Consider the following 18,241-nt stretch of genomic DNA (forward strand, 5'->3'; position numbering starts at 1 on the left):
GATTGCTGAACTGAACCAGCTGTAAAATTTTGAGGAATTGTGGTGTGAAACACATTGTAGGAGAGTTGACAGTGGTGGAATAATGAAATTCCTTCTCTGGGAGAGGATTCAAGAGTAAATGGAACTATATTTCCTGTGGTTTCGATTTGTTTTTCTGTTGTATCACTTTGTTCTGGCATAGGCATTTGGGGCTAAGATAACTGTTTTGTAGAGTGCTGAAAGAGCACAGACCCCAGCTGCTGTCTCTTCTCCTAGAAAATGTGAAACTTTTTAAAATCAATCTTCAATGCCTTAATCTTTCTGCCTTTTCAGTTCCTCTGTTTATATAAACAGATTTCCTTAAAGCAAAGGACTGCAGTGCTGACAATAAAAATGAAGGAGCTCCATTTGTGTCTGACTAATCTGCTGCCTTTGAATCTTGGGGTAGCTGGAATTACTATGAAAAACTGGCTTAGCAACCATAGTCTTGCCAATCTGGTTAGGAAAAACTCCCATGCCTAGAGTGGGTACAATGAAATAGGATTTCTCAGGCAGAGTTTTGTTTTGTCCAATACTGGTTTCTTTATTTTGGAGATGAGAAGGAAGATGTTTGAATAATAGATTTGTGAAACAAAGGTGTATGGGAGAGAGAATGAAGCTTTTGTGGTTGTCAGTCCTTCAGCTTTACTGAAATTTGCTATATAGTGTTTAAATAAGGGCTTCTATTATGGAAAATTATAGGCAAGTTAGTATAAAGGACAAGGGAAACCCAATTTCTACTTCGGTTGTTTCTGTGAGGATGTTATAGTACAAAAAACATGTAGAAGTGTAAGATTATGGGAAATCAGAGATAAAGTTTGGTGTTTCTTTGAGATACCATCAGTTAGCAGAATGTAACCACACACTGTGTTTTGATGCAGTGTTTCTGACAACATCTACCAATTTCCTTCTACATTTATCAGGTAGTTTACTCCAAAAAGTCTGAGCTTATGATCACCATAGCATTGAGCATTGTGCTGTTGACCACGTTGACAGTGCAGAGCCAAGGGTTTCTATTCCATATTTCTCAACAGTTGTTTACAAAATCCAGTTATGCATGCAGACCCTTGAAAGGTTGAGATACAGCTGCACACAGTTGTTTGTGGTGTGAACACTGCCTCAGTTGAACAACCTTCACTTCTGAATTTCTTTTTAGAAGTAAGGCTCTTGGTGTGGCACTTGTACAAAATACTTGTGTTATTATTCTCCAGGGTGGGATATTCTTCATGTATTATGGGCAAGCATATAATTATTGATTTGTCTTACATATGTGAATGCTTTGGAGTTCTGGGACCTTTTTTTCTGGAAAAAGTTTAGTAACAGTTACAGTAATGGTTACAGATTTTTATCTCTGTGTACTAGATATGGATGGAAACATATTTAATCAAATGATGTAGAATTTTGTGGTGGCTGAACCTGCTTTCTGGCTGTAGTGGTTTGACTCTGGCTGGAATCTAGGCAGCCACCAAAGTAGCTCTCTCACTCCTGTCCACAGAAGAGGAGTGGGGAGAGAAAATAGAGCTAAGGACCAGGAGAGACCCTCACCAAATACCATTTGGGAAAAACAGGCTTGGATCAGTTGTTGAATTAATTATTGCCAACACAACCAGAGCAAGATAATGAGATGTAAAATAAGACCAAAAACACCTTCACCCCTTGCCAGCTCTATCTTCCCCTCAGCTGCAAAGGGAGGTAGGAATGTGTGTCATTGACAGTTCTTCAGGTGTTGTTCCTGCCACTGCTCAGGAAGAGGAGTTGGAATCCTTCCCCTGCTCCAGTGTGGGGTCCTTCCCCCAGGAGACAGTTTTACATGAACTTCTCCAGCGTGAGTCCATCCCTTGGGCAGTAATTCTCCACTAACTGCTGCAACGTGGATCACACTTCCATGGGGGGCAGTCCTTCAAGGACAGGCTGCTCCAGCAGGGGCTCCCCTCTCCACATGCCTCCCATAGGTTCACAGCCTCTCTCAGGCATCTGCTGCTCTGGTGTGGGCTCCTCCAGGGGCTGCAGGTGCATCTCTGCAACCCTGGTGCCCTCCATGGGCTGCAGGGGAATCTCAGCTCTGGCACCTGCCCCTCCTTCTCCACTGCCCTTGGTGTCTGCAGAGTTGTTCCTCTCGCTTGTTCTCATCCCTACTCTTCTGTTACAATTAAAACTGGGTAACAACCACATTTTTTTCTTAAATCTGTTATCTCGGAGGCATTCCTAACTGGCTCAGCCTCGCCCAGCAGCACGTCCATCTTCAGAGCTACCAAAGGGTATCTCTGCCAGACACAAAGGAAGCTTGTAACAGCGTCTGGCAGAAGCCTCCCCCGCTACCAAAACCTGGTGACACCAACCCCATAGAGTGACTTTTCCCTATTCTTTGTTTTCTAGGCGGCAGACGGTAACAAGCACTCCTTGCTGGATTGAGCTTCACCTGAACGGGCCTCTACAGTGGCTGGACAAAGTATTGACTCAGATGGGCTCCCCTTCAGTTCGCTGCTCCAGCATGTCCTAAAACTCTCCTCTGTCACCAGTGGGCTAAAAATCGAGTCCAGTCAACAGACTTAATATAACAGCTCGTCTGTCGTAGTATTTGTGTGTGGTCCCAATGAACTGTTTACTATCTAAAAAGGTTTTTTAAAAAGGAAAAAAAAAAAAAAAGAAAAAGGAAAAAAAAAAGAAAAGAAAAGAAAAAAGAAAAAACAGCACTTGAGGTCTCATCAGTTAAAGCACCTTGTGGATTATGTTTCCTATACTCTGATACTAGATGAAAATTTAGTGTATAGAAAAGCCTTCTTCAGAAAGAAGGGACAGTTCTAAAGACTCTTTAATGGTGTTTTTTATTGGGTATATAATTGAGTGTCCTAATGGTTATCAATAACATGAATAGCTAAGTATATATACAGATAATGTATCATGATCTCAAATATCACAGTATTGTGCTGTTCTACATTTTAGTTCCCATGAATAGTAATTTTGGTTTTTTGATTGGGGCAAGTATCTCATGAAATTCCAAGACTTTGCTCCCATATTCTTTTATATTTTTTTAATATAAGCAGGTTTTCAGGTTGTCCTAAACATAAAAAGAATTTCCTTATAGAAAAGCTGAATTTTTTGCTGCGTTCTTAAAGAGAAAGTCCCTCCATTGGAAGGGAAAGAAATGTCTTGAGATTTGTCTGTGAAGTCTTAAGACACTTTATATACTTAATGGGGCCTAAAATGAATTCATATTATAAATTCCGAGTGTCCATCACACTAGCAGTCTACTTTTTGATACCCATTTGAGTTGATGCATCTGTTGCCAGCAGTATTGCTGGCAGTGGTGTAATTTGGGACTTTTTTGTACCTTGGATCATTGAAATGAGTGGTTTTTTTCTCATGGACTGAGAATTTACCATGGCTTTGGATATTGGATTAAGTGCACAAGGTTATTGGCTTACCCCTTACATCTGTATTTTTTTTTTTCATTTTATAAGTCTTACCCCTTTTCATCTGTATTTTTTTCATTTTTTCATATGTCACTAAAAAGAATGGGGTTTAGTTTTCGGAGCCGTATACCTTGAAAAATTATTTCCCGGGGTAAGCTAGACTCTTTGTTTAGGTTTTAAATAGATGCAGCTTCTTAACATATTTCAGTAACAGAATTTAAATTTCTTATCTGAGTCGCTTTTATAGTTTACTTACACACCAGATCATACGCATTCATTATGTCATAATGGGCCTTGTTATTAAAAGTAGTTGCTTCTGCAAAACCTCTAGAATAGTGGTTGCTGAGGTATGACCAGCGAAGGAGGACTTCCAGGTTCTTCATGACAGTGCATGTTATTGTGAACCCTTGGACACTACAGCTGCACCATGTTAAAAATATTCTGAAATATATTCTACAAATAAGTCTGGGTTGGGGCTGGGTTGGGAAACTGTATAGAAGGGTTATTCTGACTTGAAAAATACACATCTTACTAACAATCTTGTGATCTAGCTGTCTGTCATTCTTTTGTTATTGTGGCAGTAGCAGGATTGCCTTTGTATGTTTTTTTCCATTGTTTCATCATTTACACTAGTTCTGTACTTTGTAAGTACAGCTAGTGATAACTTAGCTTTGAGAACAAAAATGTGGCCAGTGTTACAGCTTTTAATCACTTGACTGAATTGATGATAGTGATGGATATTTTTATGCCATAATGACTAGGGCATAGAAGCAATACCAAAAACAAGCCTTGAGAAAATGGGCCTGACACCTTTCAAAAATTGGCAAAGCAGTTACCAGTTTGTGCTAGTTTTACCAGTAGACTAATGTATTGGTAGAACTTGTGGACCTAAGAAATAAGCTTCATGCGTGTTGCATTTGCCTAATATGTGAATACACTAATAAAAGTTTTAATTCTCAAAATGGCCGTTTGTTCTTTTTTAATTAATTGCTGTCTATATTTTTTCATTGAAGGTTAGGAGTACCCTTATCCACCCAGTTAAATGGTACAAGTGTCCTGCATGTGGTGGGTGGAAAGGCAGAGTTTAGATTCTAATAGATCCACTTTCCGTGCAGCTGTTGTGGAGGTTCTGGATCTGTGTGTGTTTGGTGGTACAGACTCCTACTCGTGATGGAGTTTATTAAAGCAGTTGTTTTTTCCCTGCCACAATCAAATTGCATCCTGCTATCTCAGGTGTTTACTTTCACCTGTGAGACAGATAAGATCAACTTGTCTGGGTCAGACTCACATTTTTGAGCAGGTTGCAGCTTGAATCAGTCGGGTGGCCTAATGCTGTGGTCTCCGTGCTGTGGATTTCTGAAGGTGCCTTTCACCTGTCTCAGTGTTTGTTGCTTTGCCTTGAACACTGTAGTAGCCTTGACTCTGCCTCTTGTCTGGGTGGGCACTTCCAAGGAGGGTGCCAGGACCCTGCAGACACTGCCTGCTGCCTGGGTGCAGGACCATTCTGGTCTGTGTTAAAGTCACTGTTTTTGACTACTGCTGGTACCACTCAAATATTGTCCTGCCATTGCTGTTCCAGCCACAGCTTAGAGGCACAAGGGAACTGTGTTTGTAATGTTCACTTGTCTGTGTTTCATTTCAGTGCCTTTGGCAGTTCTTGACTAACTTTAACCTACCCCTGTTTCTTAATCCAGTGCCTTTCTGATACTGCTGTTCTGCTCTTCTTCAAATTCATGCAGATGACTGCAGCATCTTAATGCAGAATGCCTGTGGTATACATAAGGAGTGTGACTTCCTCCCTCTCCTCTTCTGCCAGTCAAAATACTGATGTCCAAAATACAAAAAGTGATTTTTTTTCTTCAGTTATGCTATTTTGCAAAATAAAACACCTAGCAAATAGGGAGTAGTCAAGTGGAGATGTTTCCAGTAAAGTAAAATATGGGGAGCCAGCTGCTTACGTGTATCACAGAGCTAAAAAAAAAAATGTATGAGTTTTATGTAACATTGACTTTAATTCCATGAGCTGGGGTCTTGATCTCTCTTGTACTAGTCCTGCCTGAGCCTTGATTTTCATAGTATTGCTAAAGCCATGTAATCCAGCACCAGGTGGTTAATCTAAACATCCAAACCTAAAAATGATTTTAGAGTTGCCTTTTGGCAGCTTGGAGGCACAGAGTTTACTTTTCAGAGCCCTTCCTCCAAAGAAAAACCTGATTTCATTTATAAGGTATCTCAGGGCTGAGACTTTGAGAACCATGTCGAATGCCTGGATTTTTGCAGCTTTAAACTGTGAGAATTGATAGTACAGTGTCATCATCTCTGCATGTTTCCCCCTTCTTTTTGCACGTGGCTCCTTTTTAGGTGGCAAGGTCCCTACAATAGGCATTCCCTACTCATATTTCAGCATTTTGTGTGGAAACCTGTGATTTCAGGTGGTGTTACACAAATCTGGAACACTGTGAGAGCTGTGGTGTTCTCTTGTTTTTCTTGAGGACATTGTGTTTAACCTGATCTTAACCTCCTTGAGACCAATTGCAGGCAAGGAGAGTAAATAATTTAACTTCAGACTCCATTTAAAATTGACAGGGAGAGGTAAAATCTGAATTGAGCTGTCAGGTAGCATAGGCTGTTGGCAGAGGAGCCTGTTTTAAGTGCATAATGTAAATATAAAAGTCTGCCTTAAGAGGTTCTCTGGTGCTATCAAAGTGGTGAGCTTTGATAGCTTAAATATCTTAAAGATATTTAAGAATAAAAGGTTTAAACTAATTAACACACTGCTAGAAATCACAACTACTATATTTTATCAAGCTCTTTGTTTCCGTGTGTCCAACATTTTTCATGTTGAAGTGGGAGGGTGTGAAATTTGGGGGTTTGATAATCATCTGCAGCTCTGAATAGCTGGCACAATGAACTGTGTTTTGTTTTAGCCTTGAAACTTGTCACACTTCATTGTGGTTACTGTTTTGGGGGTTTTTTTACCATTGCAAGCTGAAATTTTACTGCAGCTGGGTTTTGAGTTAAAATATTGTGAAATACAGGATTCACTATGCTCCGCCCACACAGTGTTTTACTTGAGTGTGAAGCACTGTTCTTTTTACCAAAACAAGTTTGGCTAACTTAATTTTGGGGATGCTGAAGTTCCAGTGCTAGCCCTGAAGCATCACTGAGGTACTGTCTTTGTTAAAAAAAAATTATAAAAATACTGTCTTTGTTAAAAAAATTTATAAAAATGGTTTTATAGCTAAAAATAGTTATATAAAACCAGCTGCATTAGCAACCACTTCTGGAAGGAAGAGAGGAAGTTCCAGCAAAGTGAAATCCTGTGATCCCCCTGTTGCGCCAGCAATAGAAACAGGTTCTGTCCCCACGTCTCGATGGGATTAATGCGCATTGCACACCAGTGTTGACCAAAGCTTTGTACTCTTGTGGTTCTTATGTGCCAGGCCAACGAATCCACACAGACCAGAAAACATGATTTTCCCTCGCCTCTACCTGGCTAGAGGCAGGGCCCCTCTAAGCCTGGTTATCCTTCTTTCCCTGGGAATATGTCTTGGATGTTCCTTCAAGGGGATCAGTTGTGTCATCATCATCATCATATCTAGCAGTTCGGCTACGGGAACTGGAGCTGCTTTCCTTTTGGTGGAAGTCCCTCTCTGAGCCCTGTCTTCCTTCAATTCCCACACCCGTTGTGCCAGAGCAGCAGTAGATTTCCCATCCCATCTCCTCATGTTTTCTCCACAATCACGCAGGAAGAACCACAGCTCAGCTCATGGGGTGTACCTTCTCTCTCCATCTGGGGAACGTCTGTACTGCTGAGATTTGGAGAAGGTCCTCTTTAATCTCCTCTGAGCTTCTTGTGATTCTCCTCTATCTTGTCCTCTAATTTCTGCAGACGCGTTTCCACTGCTGCAATTCTGGCGTGTGTTGGGCCATGCACAGCGTCTGCATACGCTCGGAGCTTCCTTGCCATATCCAGCACGGTTTCATCCCTCTCATCCCGCTTCATTATGGCTAAGGCAGAAGCATATTCATGTGGCCCAAGTCGTACAAGCTTTCTCCACATCACAGGCGTGCATGGTACCAAGTCTGGGTTACTAGTTGTTACGTCATCTGAGAAGATAATCTCTGCCACTGCCACTTGTCTCAGGCGTTGGATCCCTTGCTCTATGGTCTTCCACTGTGTTTGCTGCATATAGAGATCATCTGCACACAGGTATCTGTGCTACACTTTCCAGGACCTGTGCCCAGAGGCTGTGTGGATTAGCCCCCTCATCATTCCTTGGTTGATGACAGGGATCCCAAATGCCTCACTTCACTGCCGTCCAGAATTGTAGCCTTGCCTGCAGCATCCTAGAGACAGATTAACTAACTAATTACAGATTCATCAAGTTGTCGACTGTATTCCCTTTTTAGGCCACAAAGGTCCTTCAGGGAAAAGGACTCTATAGTGACTTCTGATTTTCAGTCAGTTGCTGCCTTGAGGTTCCTTCCCCTGCATCATCATCATCATCCACTGGCTGATTGGTTTTGGTTTTGTGTTTCATGCCTCTCGTGGTAGGAGCAACAGCCCTTGGTTTAGGCTCACTGTCTGGTTTAGCTACAGCCTGGGTAGCTGGGGTGTTGGCTGCAGCCTGAATGACTGGGGTAGCTGCTGATTTATCTCCCTGCCTCTGTCTGCTGCCCTACAGTATCTAGCAGTGTGTGATAAGCATAGGCCAGGGCCCAGCTTATTGCAATGAGCTTTTTCTCCTTAAAGTCATCATGGCTGTTCTCTTCCAGACATTTCTGCACCTCATCTGGGTTCTAAATTTGTTTACAGGCTATTGGATCAGAAAATTCCTTCAGGGTTTGACCCATTCTCTCCCATTCTCCATGCCACTGAGAATTTTCCACGACTAGGGTCCACGCTTGGGTCAGGGGTCTCATCAGCCCCTCTGGACATCTCAGCTTTCATTCTAGACAAGCTGTGAATTATATACAGGAAGCCTACCAGATGAAATACCAGAAGGGTGGTTATATACCTGGAAATACCTGGTTGGCATCCAAGGGAAACTGAACATTCTCAAAAAGTGACATTAACAGATTTAAAGGAAAAGAAGAAAAGGAAAGGCTGGGAAGCCTCACTCTCTGCTCCTCCTCTAACAAACTGGGCGTAATTACAAATAAACCCCCAAAACATGCTACTGGTATTAAGGCACAGGATACAAAAAAACCATAACCACTCATATTTTTTACAAACCCCAGTACCTTTCTTAAGTCCTTATAAATCACTATCACCACACCCAGTGAAATAGCAAGCCAAATCCATGCCCCTTTATGTGCCAGGGACAATACTGGGGCTGTCTGTGGGTAGGAAAATAAACCTAGAGACCAGAAAGGTATTAACACCTCAAACAGGCCCAGGGGCCACAGAAACATCAAGGCCTCCACCCAGAGACATTTTAAACTCAAGCAATATGGTGGGTACCGAGTGCTTAATTCCAAGACAAAGTAAGTGAAACCAAAATGCAATCAGTTCAGGTTTTTTCCACTTTCTTGAACTTCATCTCGGGCGCCAAGATATTTGTCCTGATTTGGGACAGATTTGGGAGGAAACTTCCCAAAGGGGTCTCCTCTGAAAAAACTGATTCCAGCAGCCCCTCCACCTACCAGTTCAGGAGAAAAATCTCCTTGGAGAAAAGTGGAAAAAACCTGTTTATTTCACAAGCAAAGTACTCACAAAAATTAAAAAAAACAAAAAACAAAAAAAAACCCACCAAGAAACCCCAAAAACAAAACAAAACAAAAAAACCCCAGTGAAACCTCATGTTGCTCTGAAGAGATGGCAAATTCAGAGAGTCCTTCTGTAGGTGTGGCTCAGTCTCTCCAGGGATCAGCCTGGCATCCAGGCTTGGTGTCCAGCTTTGGGGGGAGGGCCTGGGCAGTTGTCCTGGTGTCCCAGGCCAGAGGAAAACTGAACAGTTCCAGAGGGGGAAAAGCCCCACAGTCCTGGGAAAACTTTTCTTGCCTTGGCTAATGAGGAAAACCAGCGAAAGAGGCAAAGAAAAACTCCTGGTCTGTCTCTTGCTCTGTGCTGCTGTGAGCTCGGAGAGAACTGAACTCTTACCTCTGTGTTTTGAATACAAGTACAAAAGAAATTCCACCACTCCCCCTGCCCCTCTACTCTCTCTCTCTGGGCCTAGCTTAAAGCTACAGGACCATTTCTGGGCACACAGCAGATCAGGGGATACACTGCATGATAAAGTCACTCCAGGACACCTGCTCAGGGACTTAATTTGCAACTGGTCTGAAGCTTTATCACTACTGAGAAAATATGAATGAAATGTGGTTTTTCTGACCATTTAAGCTTGGTGAGTGAATAGCCATCATAAACCATATTAAAGAAGGCTTTAAAAAAAATTCTTCAGTCGTGTCGGTCCTCTTTTCCATCTCTCTTGGGTCAAAAGTTCTCTGAGTAAGGCTGACATCTCTTCTCTTGGGATGCAGTGCGTGGAGCAAGGTTCTTGTCCTGCGTTGTCACAGCTACAAGAACTAGAACCAAGGCTTCAAAGCTCAGAGCGGTCCTTGATGTTGTGTTAGCTGTTGTTTCATTAACTAATCAGGATTAAGCCTAGTTGGCTGGCAGAAGAAAAATGATTGACAATGGATATGTAGAGGGAGGTGTCAGACCTCAGTGCTCTTGATCCTTCTCCCCCATGTAGAAGATCTAGTCAGAATGGATTTGATAAAGCCCAGTTGCTTGTCCTGTTTCTTTTCGAATAGGACCCCAAGTGTCTATGGGCATAGAGATTCTGGCCCTGCTGTTTTCCCAGCAGGGGAAGGGTGAAACAAAGCAAGCTTCTGACACTCTTGATTTTTCTGTTAGCAGCAGCATTTTTGCTCTATTTGCTTGCCTAAAACTATAGCAAGGTATCATAAAGAATTTATGCCTCATGAATTAATTGAGTCTGTGAGCAATGTGTACCTGAGGCTGCAAATTCAGCTTGATTTTAACACTTACTCTGCTTTAAAGTCTAGTTTTCTTGCCATTTCATTTTGAAGTAAAATTCCAAAACCAGCTGTTGTGTACTTCATGAGGAGGATTATTAAACATAGTTGCAGTTGATCTTTGGGTAGAGTTGGATGCTCTCCATGGGTTCGTATTTAATCTTGGAGAGGGGTTGTTTAGAAGATGGTCACCTTTGATCAAGGAGTAACTACACAGAGAGACCAGACCCTCAAACATGCACCCAGTTTCTGGAGGAAACTGCAGTGGAGGAGGTCAGGGTGTAGAGCCAAGTGCTGGACCAGGGAATTGCAGACCCCCCAGTTACCTGCCACACACTCAGAACTCTTCAGGGATACCAAACAGTTGGACAGATACGCTGGAATTGTCTAGATGCATTAATTGCTTTGAAGTTACACCAACGCATAATGAATTTAGAAACACTTCAGAAGACCTGTCTCTTCTGTTTGTGTTGCATGTCCTTGGTGGGTGGATCTGCAGAATTTACAAAGTGAAGCTGAGAAAAATGTGTGTGTGTGAGAGCTGGTGAGATTGATGTGGGGGTTACTCAGCATGGATTCCCCAGGGCTTTCACACCTGTGTGTTGGTGTATTCCTTTTTCCCCTGTGGGATCACTGGTGGAGTCTGTGGTTAAAAACAAAACGCCTCAGGGAACAGAGGGGCAGGACTTGATCTCAGTGAAGCTCTGGGGAGAATCACACTGATCTTGCTGAGAAGAGGTTTGTGAGCTGCAGGAAGAGCTCTCTGCTGGGTAATTCCATGGGAAGGACAGTGTGCTATCACAGGGCTGTTGATTCAGGTACAGGCCCAAGTGATATTTCTAATGGGCCGTAGCCAAGGTGTTCAGAAATAGAATTAGTTGTGCCTATGCTGTGCTTCCTCGTGTTTGGTGCCAAAGTTGGCAAAGGCAGAGGGAGCCTGGGCTGGTCTCCCCTGCAGGCATAAATGGATGAAGATCAGCAAGGTCCACTTGAGGGCTGAATGAATAATCACTACCCAGGCTGCTTCCTGATAGTGGAAAAAGAGCTTTTGCCTTATGTTTTTGTCAGTGGTCTGATGAATAGCAAAGGACATTAAGTTTGGTAGAGGAGGTCCTGGAAGAAAAAAAAAATAATTGTAGTGAGGAACAAATTAAAATATCTTTTGGATGAAGAGCTGCAAGGCACCTGAGGAGCTCAGCAGCCTGGCAGGACTGTCAGGGCACTGAGGCAGTCTGTGGGTTGGGATGCACTGTGGTCAATCTGGAGAGTGTCTGCCTCCAGACTGGACATTCCTAACAGGATCCTGGTTTGCACAGGAGATACATCTCCATCACGGAAGTGTACGCTCATAACCCAGCATCTCTTTTGGTACTTAGGCCTGGAAAATGATAACATCAATTTAGAAACAGTAATCTTCTTCTAGACAAGTACACTTATGTTTTCTTCTACAGCTTCAGAAGTCTGAGAGTCCAATGGGAAGAAAACCACAGCAATTAGCGACGGTGCTGTTAGTACTGATGGGAGGGAAAATGTCTTCATAATGTATGCAGACTTTGAGGTTTGCGCAGCATATGAAATTAAAATGGGCTGAGAGCCAGGGCTGAGAAATACAAAGGTTTAGTAAAACAGGAAAAGTGGTGGAGCTTGAGAGGGTGGCTGCTGCTCAGCTTCAGCAGTGATACGTGGTCACAAAGGCACCCTAAGCAGCTATCTGAACACTCGTGATATGCATCTGCTTAAAGTTAAAGATCATAAAACTCATTTTCCTTTTGTTACAGCGCTGAAGGAGTTGTTGGAGCCCAGAAGCAGGTTTAATGGGAATGGGGCTGAGGAGCACAAATCCAATTTTGCATCTCTTGTTGCCAAAGCTGAGGCTCAGCATAGTCTCTTCTGGAGCAACTGGAGTTCAAGACCGAAGAACCAACAGGACTTGCCCTGTCTCCTGGTGGTTATCTGACCATGAGAATAAGCAGTCTTATAAATAATAGTAATAAATAGCCCACAACCTCTGTGGGAAGAGGTTTGCTGTAATATCTGCATGAATTTTTATTCTGAAGAAGGCATTTTTTGCTTTTTCTTTAGTGCTGGGAGAGTTCTTGGGAGTGTTCAAGTGCTCCTTGGCAAACAGTACATCTCATCTTGTAGCTTGAACGTGTTTTGTGATGGGGCTTTGGGAGGCAGGGCTTTGGTTTTGAGGAATTCAGAAGAGAGTCTGACTTACTGAAAGTCTGCAAGACTTTTTTGTCTCCTGATTCTGTTCTTAAAACACTTAAATCCAAAGTTAGTGGAGTTTTGCGTGACAGCAACCACACTTGTAAAATATGGAGAAAACACTATGCTTTTCTGAGGCCCTGAGGAAGAATATTAAAGAGGAAATTTTTCAGAATACTTATTTGCCAATAGCAGGAAGTCCTATTAAAAAGGGGGAATTAAAAAAAACAGCTTCAAAGTTTTCTGCTTTAAAACAGGGTGGGGGAAGTGGGAATGGAATTAGCGTGCAAGTAACAGTCTAAATATTTTAATTGTGTTTGGATTGCACTGGGTTGAAACTTGCCTGGCTGATGGACCAAAGCCTTGATGAAGTGAACCTTGAAGAGACTTAATTTCAAGCATAGGACACTTTGTCATAAATGTGCATTATATTTTTAGCTTGCTGTCAACAGACACCCTTGCTCTTGTAGTTTCACTTGGCTGACAAAAGCAGTGTGCCAAAGGTGTTCTCTGTCCACTGGAGACACTTGGAAACAGGTCAGCCATCGGTTGAATTATTGATTTTGTGTGATGTAAGAAACTAACTAGGTACCTCTGGGAAGGCAGCTCTGATCTCTGTGCCATCCCAAGGACACAAATTCAAGGTCAGCATTCCCATTTCCCGTGTGCCCATTCACACATACCCTCTTGGACCTTACTTTCTTGTTGAAATCAAGAGGGGCTAACAGAGGCTTCCTGCAGTGATGCCATAATTAGATGATAATGACCATAATTTGGGTGTTCTCTCTGAGCTCCACCCACTCCCCATGAGTTTGCACAAGTGGACCCTTGGGAGTCAAAACCCTTGAGCTCATTGAAAAGATGACTGTAGAATTTTGGGATCTGTTTGTACCCAGTGCTTCCCCCAGGCATGCTCTGAGGGCTGAGACGCTTGTGTGAGCAGAAAGAATGATTTATCCTGACTTTGGGATGATGAGCAGAGCTTTGGGAACTTGTATCTCAGGCATGGGATAAGGAGAGATTCCCCTAGTCTGCCCCCAGTCCCCGGGTCTGGTGCTGTCAAAAGATCTGGGCAGGTTTAGAAGAACTAATGCAGGGCTGTTAATTAGCCCTGCAGCAGGTAGCCCTGGTCAGACCACTTGCTAACGATGGGCCTGTTGTGTAGGACTGCGTGTCAAACAAGAAATAAAGGCAGATCAATTTCTAGCTGTGGCCTAAGGAGCTCCAGTGGCCTTGTGGAGAGTGCTGCTAGCATAAATTTGCCATGACCCTGGCAAAATCCAGCTCCAGGGGTGAGCCAGCTTTTGAAAAGCATTTCTATTTCTTTGATATTAGGCCAAATCACTGAAAGTCATCTAATTAAGGAAGACGTCATCTAGTTAAGGAAGTGATTAAAAACTATGCAGGAGCAAGGGGGTAATTTGTGGACTACTTCCCATGGCATGAGGTGTTTTAGTGGCAGATCCAGTTCAACCCAAAATTCATGTATAAGCTGCTAACACAGGTATACCTGCATCCATGGAGCTCTGCCTGTAAGACTTCTCCTCAGCTGTGATTGAGCCAATCCTGAAACTGATGATTTCAAAGATGTGCCTTTTGAGGTTTACAGCAGGTGCTCCCCCCCATTTTAGATTTTCTACCACCCTGTGCTTAGTCTGGCTTTCGTGCAACCTTGCCTTTCACTGAGTAGTATGGGATTTTTTTTTTATTTTGCCTTCCTGTTATCCATGTGGTCAAGAAAACGTCAGCTCTGTGACAAGCCAGGTCCCTTAGAGCCTCCTCCTTACAGAAAAGAACTGATTGAGTGTGCTGATTAAAAAGGAATTAAATACTCATACCGAACATGATTGAGGTAATACCATAACTTCAGAAGTTCAGGAAAAGAGATCTCTTTTCTCAGCCTCACTCCCTTAAAAGGTGTTTGTAGGGGATGTTTCATCCAGAAGAGGCATCAGATTCTGTCCACGAGGGCGTCAAACCTCCACAGCCATGGGAGGGAAGGTGATCTGCTAAAAGTTTGTGTGGAGGAGTGCCAAGGGAGGCAGACTGAGTCTGTGTACTGAGGGAAAGCAGGTAAGAGCAGTCCGTGGGTAGTGTTTTATGCCCTTGTTCTGCTGGAGTCCTCAGGTACTTCTCGCCTCTGTCAGCCCTGCGTGCTTTCAAATAAGGTTAAACTCCTGGGGAGTTTCTCTGTTGCCATTACCCCAGGAAGCATCTGCAGCAGCAGCATTTAAACCCACGTCTTCCTGCCTCCCAGCCTCAGGCTGGTTTCACCAAGCCACGGTATTTTTCTGACAGGGTACCACCGCTGGCAGCCCATAGCTCTGAGTCATGGAAACTCTGAAGTGACTTTTGTACGGCCACGGGGTTGTTTTGCTTCGTGTCCCCGTTCCTTTGGCTTGTGGAGCTGGCTTGGTTTGAGCCCAGGGAGACCCACCAGGGTCTCTCTCTTGTCCTTGGTTAGTGAGGCAGTGGGGGAGATGGTCTGAATGTAACCCAACCCCCCAAGAGGGGGATTGGCTTTCTGACCAGCTGAAAAGGGAACGTGTCTTCTTCCAAGAGGCAAAATAATGATAAACAGGTGTTGGTGTTTGTGAAACTGGTTGTACAGCAGTTGATCAACTGTTTTTTGTTCCAGGCTGTTCTTGGGATTTGCAGAGGTGACACCACTAGGAGCCACCCTTACTGGGAGGGTAAAGCTGCTTTGCACAAGGCCTGGGGACTTTCACTGGCCTTGATTCCTGATGTAAGAGAAGCTCATTTGACCTTGGGCATGAATCCACCACGTGCTTCCAAAGAGATCCAATAAACAATCCGTGCTCTCCTCACCTCTCTGAGAAGGTGGGTGAGGGTGGACAGTGTCACAGCAGGGTTTTAAATATAACCTGGTGGTTGTAACAGTGGAGAAGTTTGAGGCAACAAAAGCAAATTCTCACGCTGGCTTTCATATTGCATTGAGAATACCTCACTTCAAAAATTGTTGCTCTTAAAAAAAAAATAAATGAGGGTATCTTTGTTGATTAAAATGTTTTAAGAAATTTAAAATATTAAGAAAGCCTTTATTGAAGAATGCTAGGTGATAGTTTTCAGTTTACACAAGAGAAACAAACAAATTTTTTTATATTTGGATTAAAAATGGGGGGGGGGAAGCACCGAGCACTTTTGACGAGAGTTGAAATATTACATGGTGAAGTGTTGATTATGTGGGAGTGTTGAACAAAAGCAGAGCAGACAATTTGGTCCCTTGGCCATCATTCCAGACAGGCAGCCTCCCTGAGCTGATGTCACCCCATGTGTCTCCAGCTATTTCAAAATTAAATTTTCTGACAAGCCTTCTGCTGAATATTTCTCTCTTTGAATCTTCCTTTCTCATATCAGATGGAAATGATCTCCTTCCACCTAGGGTAGGCATTCAGTTCTGAAATTCCTGCAGCTGTGGTTGTTTGCACCACAGAAACGCATTCCCAAAACTGCTGTATGAATTCAGGCTGTTTCCAAACCCCTGCCCCTACCTCCTCATAACAGGACTGTCTTGTCATCCAAAAATTGTCTGTGCCGTGTTGTTCTTTAGTTCTCCAACCTCATTCTTTTTCCACTTGGGGAAGCAATCTTTTGGTCTGTGTCATTGACAGATGACATCTTCCCCTCTCAAGATGGTTTGTCCAAAACCCTAGGTCTCACCAAGCCTAGGACAGCTAGAATTTGAGGGGGGGGAAAAGCCACGAACCCACAATTTTAAGACATCCTACAGTGATGGCATTTAAGTTGGTGCAACCTCAGGAAGGTGCCAACATTTGGTTGGAATCGCGTATTTCTGTGAGGATGGAGCTTGTTAGAGCGCCTTGTGACTCTCTGGCAAGGCACTTGACTTCCTCTTGGGCATGGTTTTCCTCTGCTAACCCTGGTGCTGCAGCTGACAGCCCAGCCTGCCCCGTGGCCAGATGGTGTCTGTCGCTCATGGGCACAAATCCTTGGGTCCTCGCTCGAGGTTCCACCTGTGAGCTTTGCTCCAGGTGTTCCCAGCTGTGCACTCTCTGCTCTCCTGCCAGACTTTCCCACAACGCTCTGGTCACTGTTCTTGCTGTGGCAGGACCTGCTGGGTGGTTTTCATGAAAGCCAGGTTCTCCCTGGGTTAGTGTTAGCAAAAACCATCTTCTCTGGTTGGAGTAGCTCAGGCAGGAAGCTGCAGTAGCCTTGGCATGGTCCTGGTAGACGCAGAAATTTCACATTCATGCCCTGAAGCTCTGGGCTGTGTTAGAAGGCATTCATGCAAAGCTTTCTGGTCTGTCAACCACAGTTTGCTATATCAAAAACTGTTACCTTTTCCTCTGTCAGGCAGTCCTGCTTTCCCTGTGGGTTTGGGGTAAAGACAACAGGATTTCCTTGTCTCAGCAGCTCCCCTCCTGCTTGTCCTTGAGTGCTCTAGGAGATGAACTGAGTGGAGATTTGCTTTTTTTCCCACCAGGTAGGGGATTATTTTGAAATTATTTCAAAGGCATGTGATATGGGGTTAGCCTAATGTAAATAAACCCAGCCTGCTTATTTCCCATGCGATCAGCAAAGGTGGATGCCTCTGCTTTTGAGCAGGTTCACGCCCAGGGTCTTTCTGGGGTGTTTTGGATTGCATGGCTGAATGCCCTGGAATCTCTCAGGGACAGACAGTGATAGCACCTGAGAGAATGGCTGGGATTTTGTCAGGGGAGGGTTAGGTTGGACATCAGGGAAAAAGGTTCTTCCCTGGGAATGGGCCCCAAAGCCAGCAGAGCTCCAGGGGTGTTTGGACACTGTTCCAGGGATGCCCAGGGTGGGATTGTTGGGGTGTGTGTGCAGAGCCAACCACTGGACTGGGTGATCCTGGTGGGTCTCTTCCAGCCCAGGATATTCTGTGACTCTATGATTTCTCAGCTTTGCTATTGCTTTGTGCAGCTCTGAAGTCACAAGGATGGCCTGATGATTCTGGCCAGTGAAGCAGTTTGGAGCCAGATTTCAGTGTCTGTCCCTGTGTGCAGGTAGAGGCAGAGCAGGACACAGGCTCTGCTCTGGGGCCAGCAATGGCACCAGAGCCACGGGCAGGGACTGAGCCCAGGGAGCTCTGCCTGGACATGAGGAGGGACTTCTGCCCTGGGCAGGGACCGAGGAGCACGGGACAGGTTTCCCAGAGAGGGTGTGGAGTTTCCCTCACTGGGCATATTCCAGAACCATCAGGATGCAGCCCCTGTGCTCTGGGTTGGCCCTGCTGGAGACAGGAGGTGGGACCAGCACCCACTGTGGTCCCTTTCAGTCTGACCCATTCTGGGGTTCTGTGATTTATGTTTCCCTCTTCATGTCTACTGAAGACTGATGTCCCTGAAATCTCTGTGGGATAATCCCTGACCTCCCGAGCCAGAGATTTGCCCATTTGCTTCATCCTGAGTCTAAAATTCTCTGCCTCACAGCTGGGATGTCCTACAGGTCTCCTTGCTTGCTCACTCCTCTTCCCCATAGTACCAGAGGTCGGAGGTAATGACAGGGGATCTGCCAGGAGCAACTGTCCCTCTTCCTCTTACAGCTTCTGAGGATTATAGGACTCCCAGTAGAACCAGCAGTTCGTGTTTCCCCTCTGGCTCTTTTCG

General features: G+C 44.2%; 1 protein-coding gene across 2 annotated transcripts in view; it reads left to right on the forward strand.

Moving 5' to 3' along the window:
- SMAD2 (SMAD family member 2) overlaps positions 1-3,892 on the forward strand; it is a 49,702-nt gene extending 45,810 nt beyond the window's left edge. For both annotated transcript variants that reach the window (XM_084225835.1, XM_084225836.1), the window contains one exon: positions 2,395-3,892. In XM_084225835.1, the coding sequence (XP_084081961.1) occupies positions 2,395-2,518 (124 nt within the window). In that variant the 3' untranslated portion in view covers positions 2,519-3,892. The remainder of the gene's footprint in view (positions 1-2,394) is intronic.
- The last annotated feature ends 14,349 nt before the right edge of the window (positions 3,893-18,241 follow it).

Source organism: Fringilla coelebs, assembly GCF_963513975.1.
Source record: "Fringilla coelebs genome assembly, chromosome: Z".
In the NCBI taxonomy this organism is placed as follows: domain Eukaryota; kingdom Metazoa; phylum Chordata; class Aves; order Passeriformes; family Fringillidae; genus Fringilla; species Fringilla coelebs.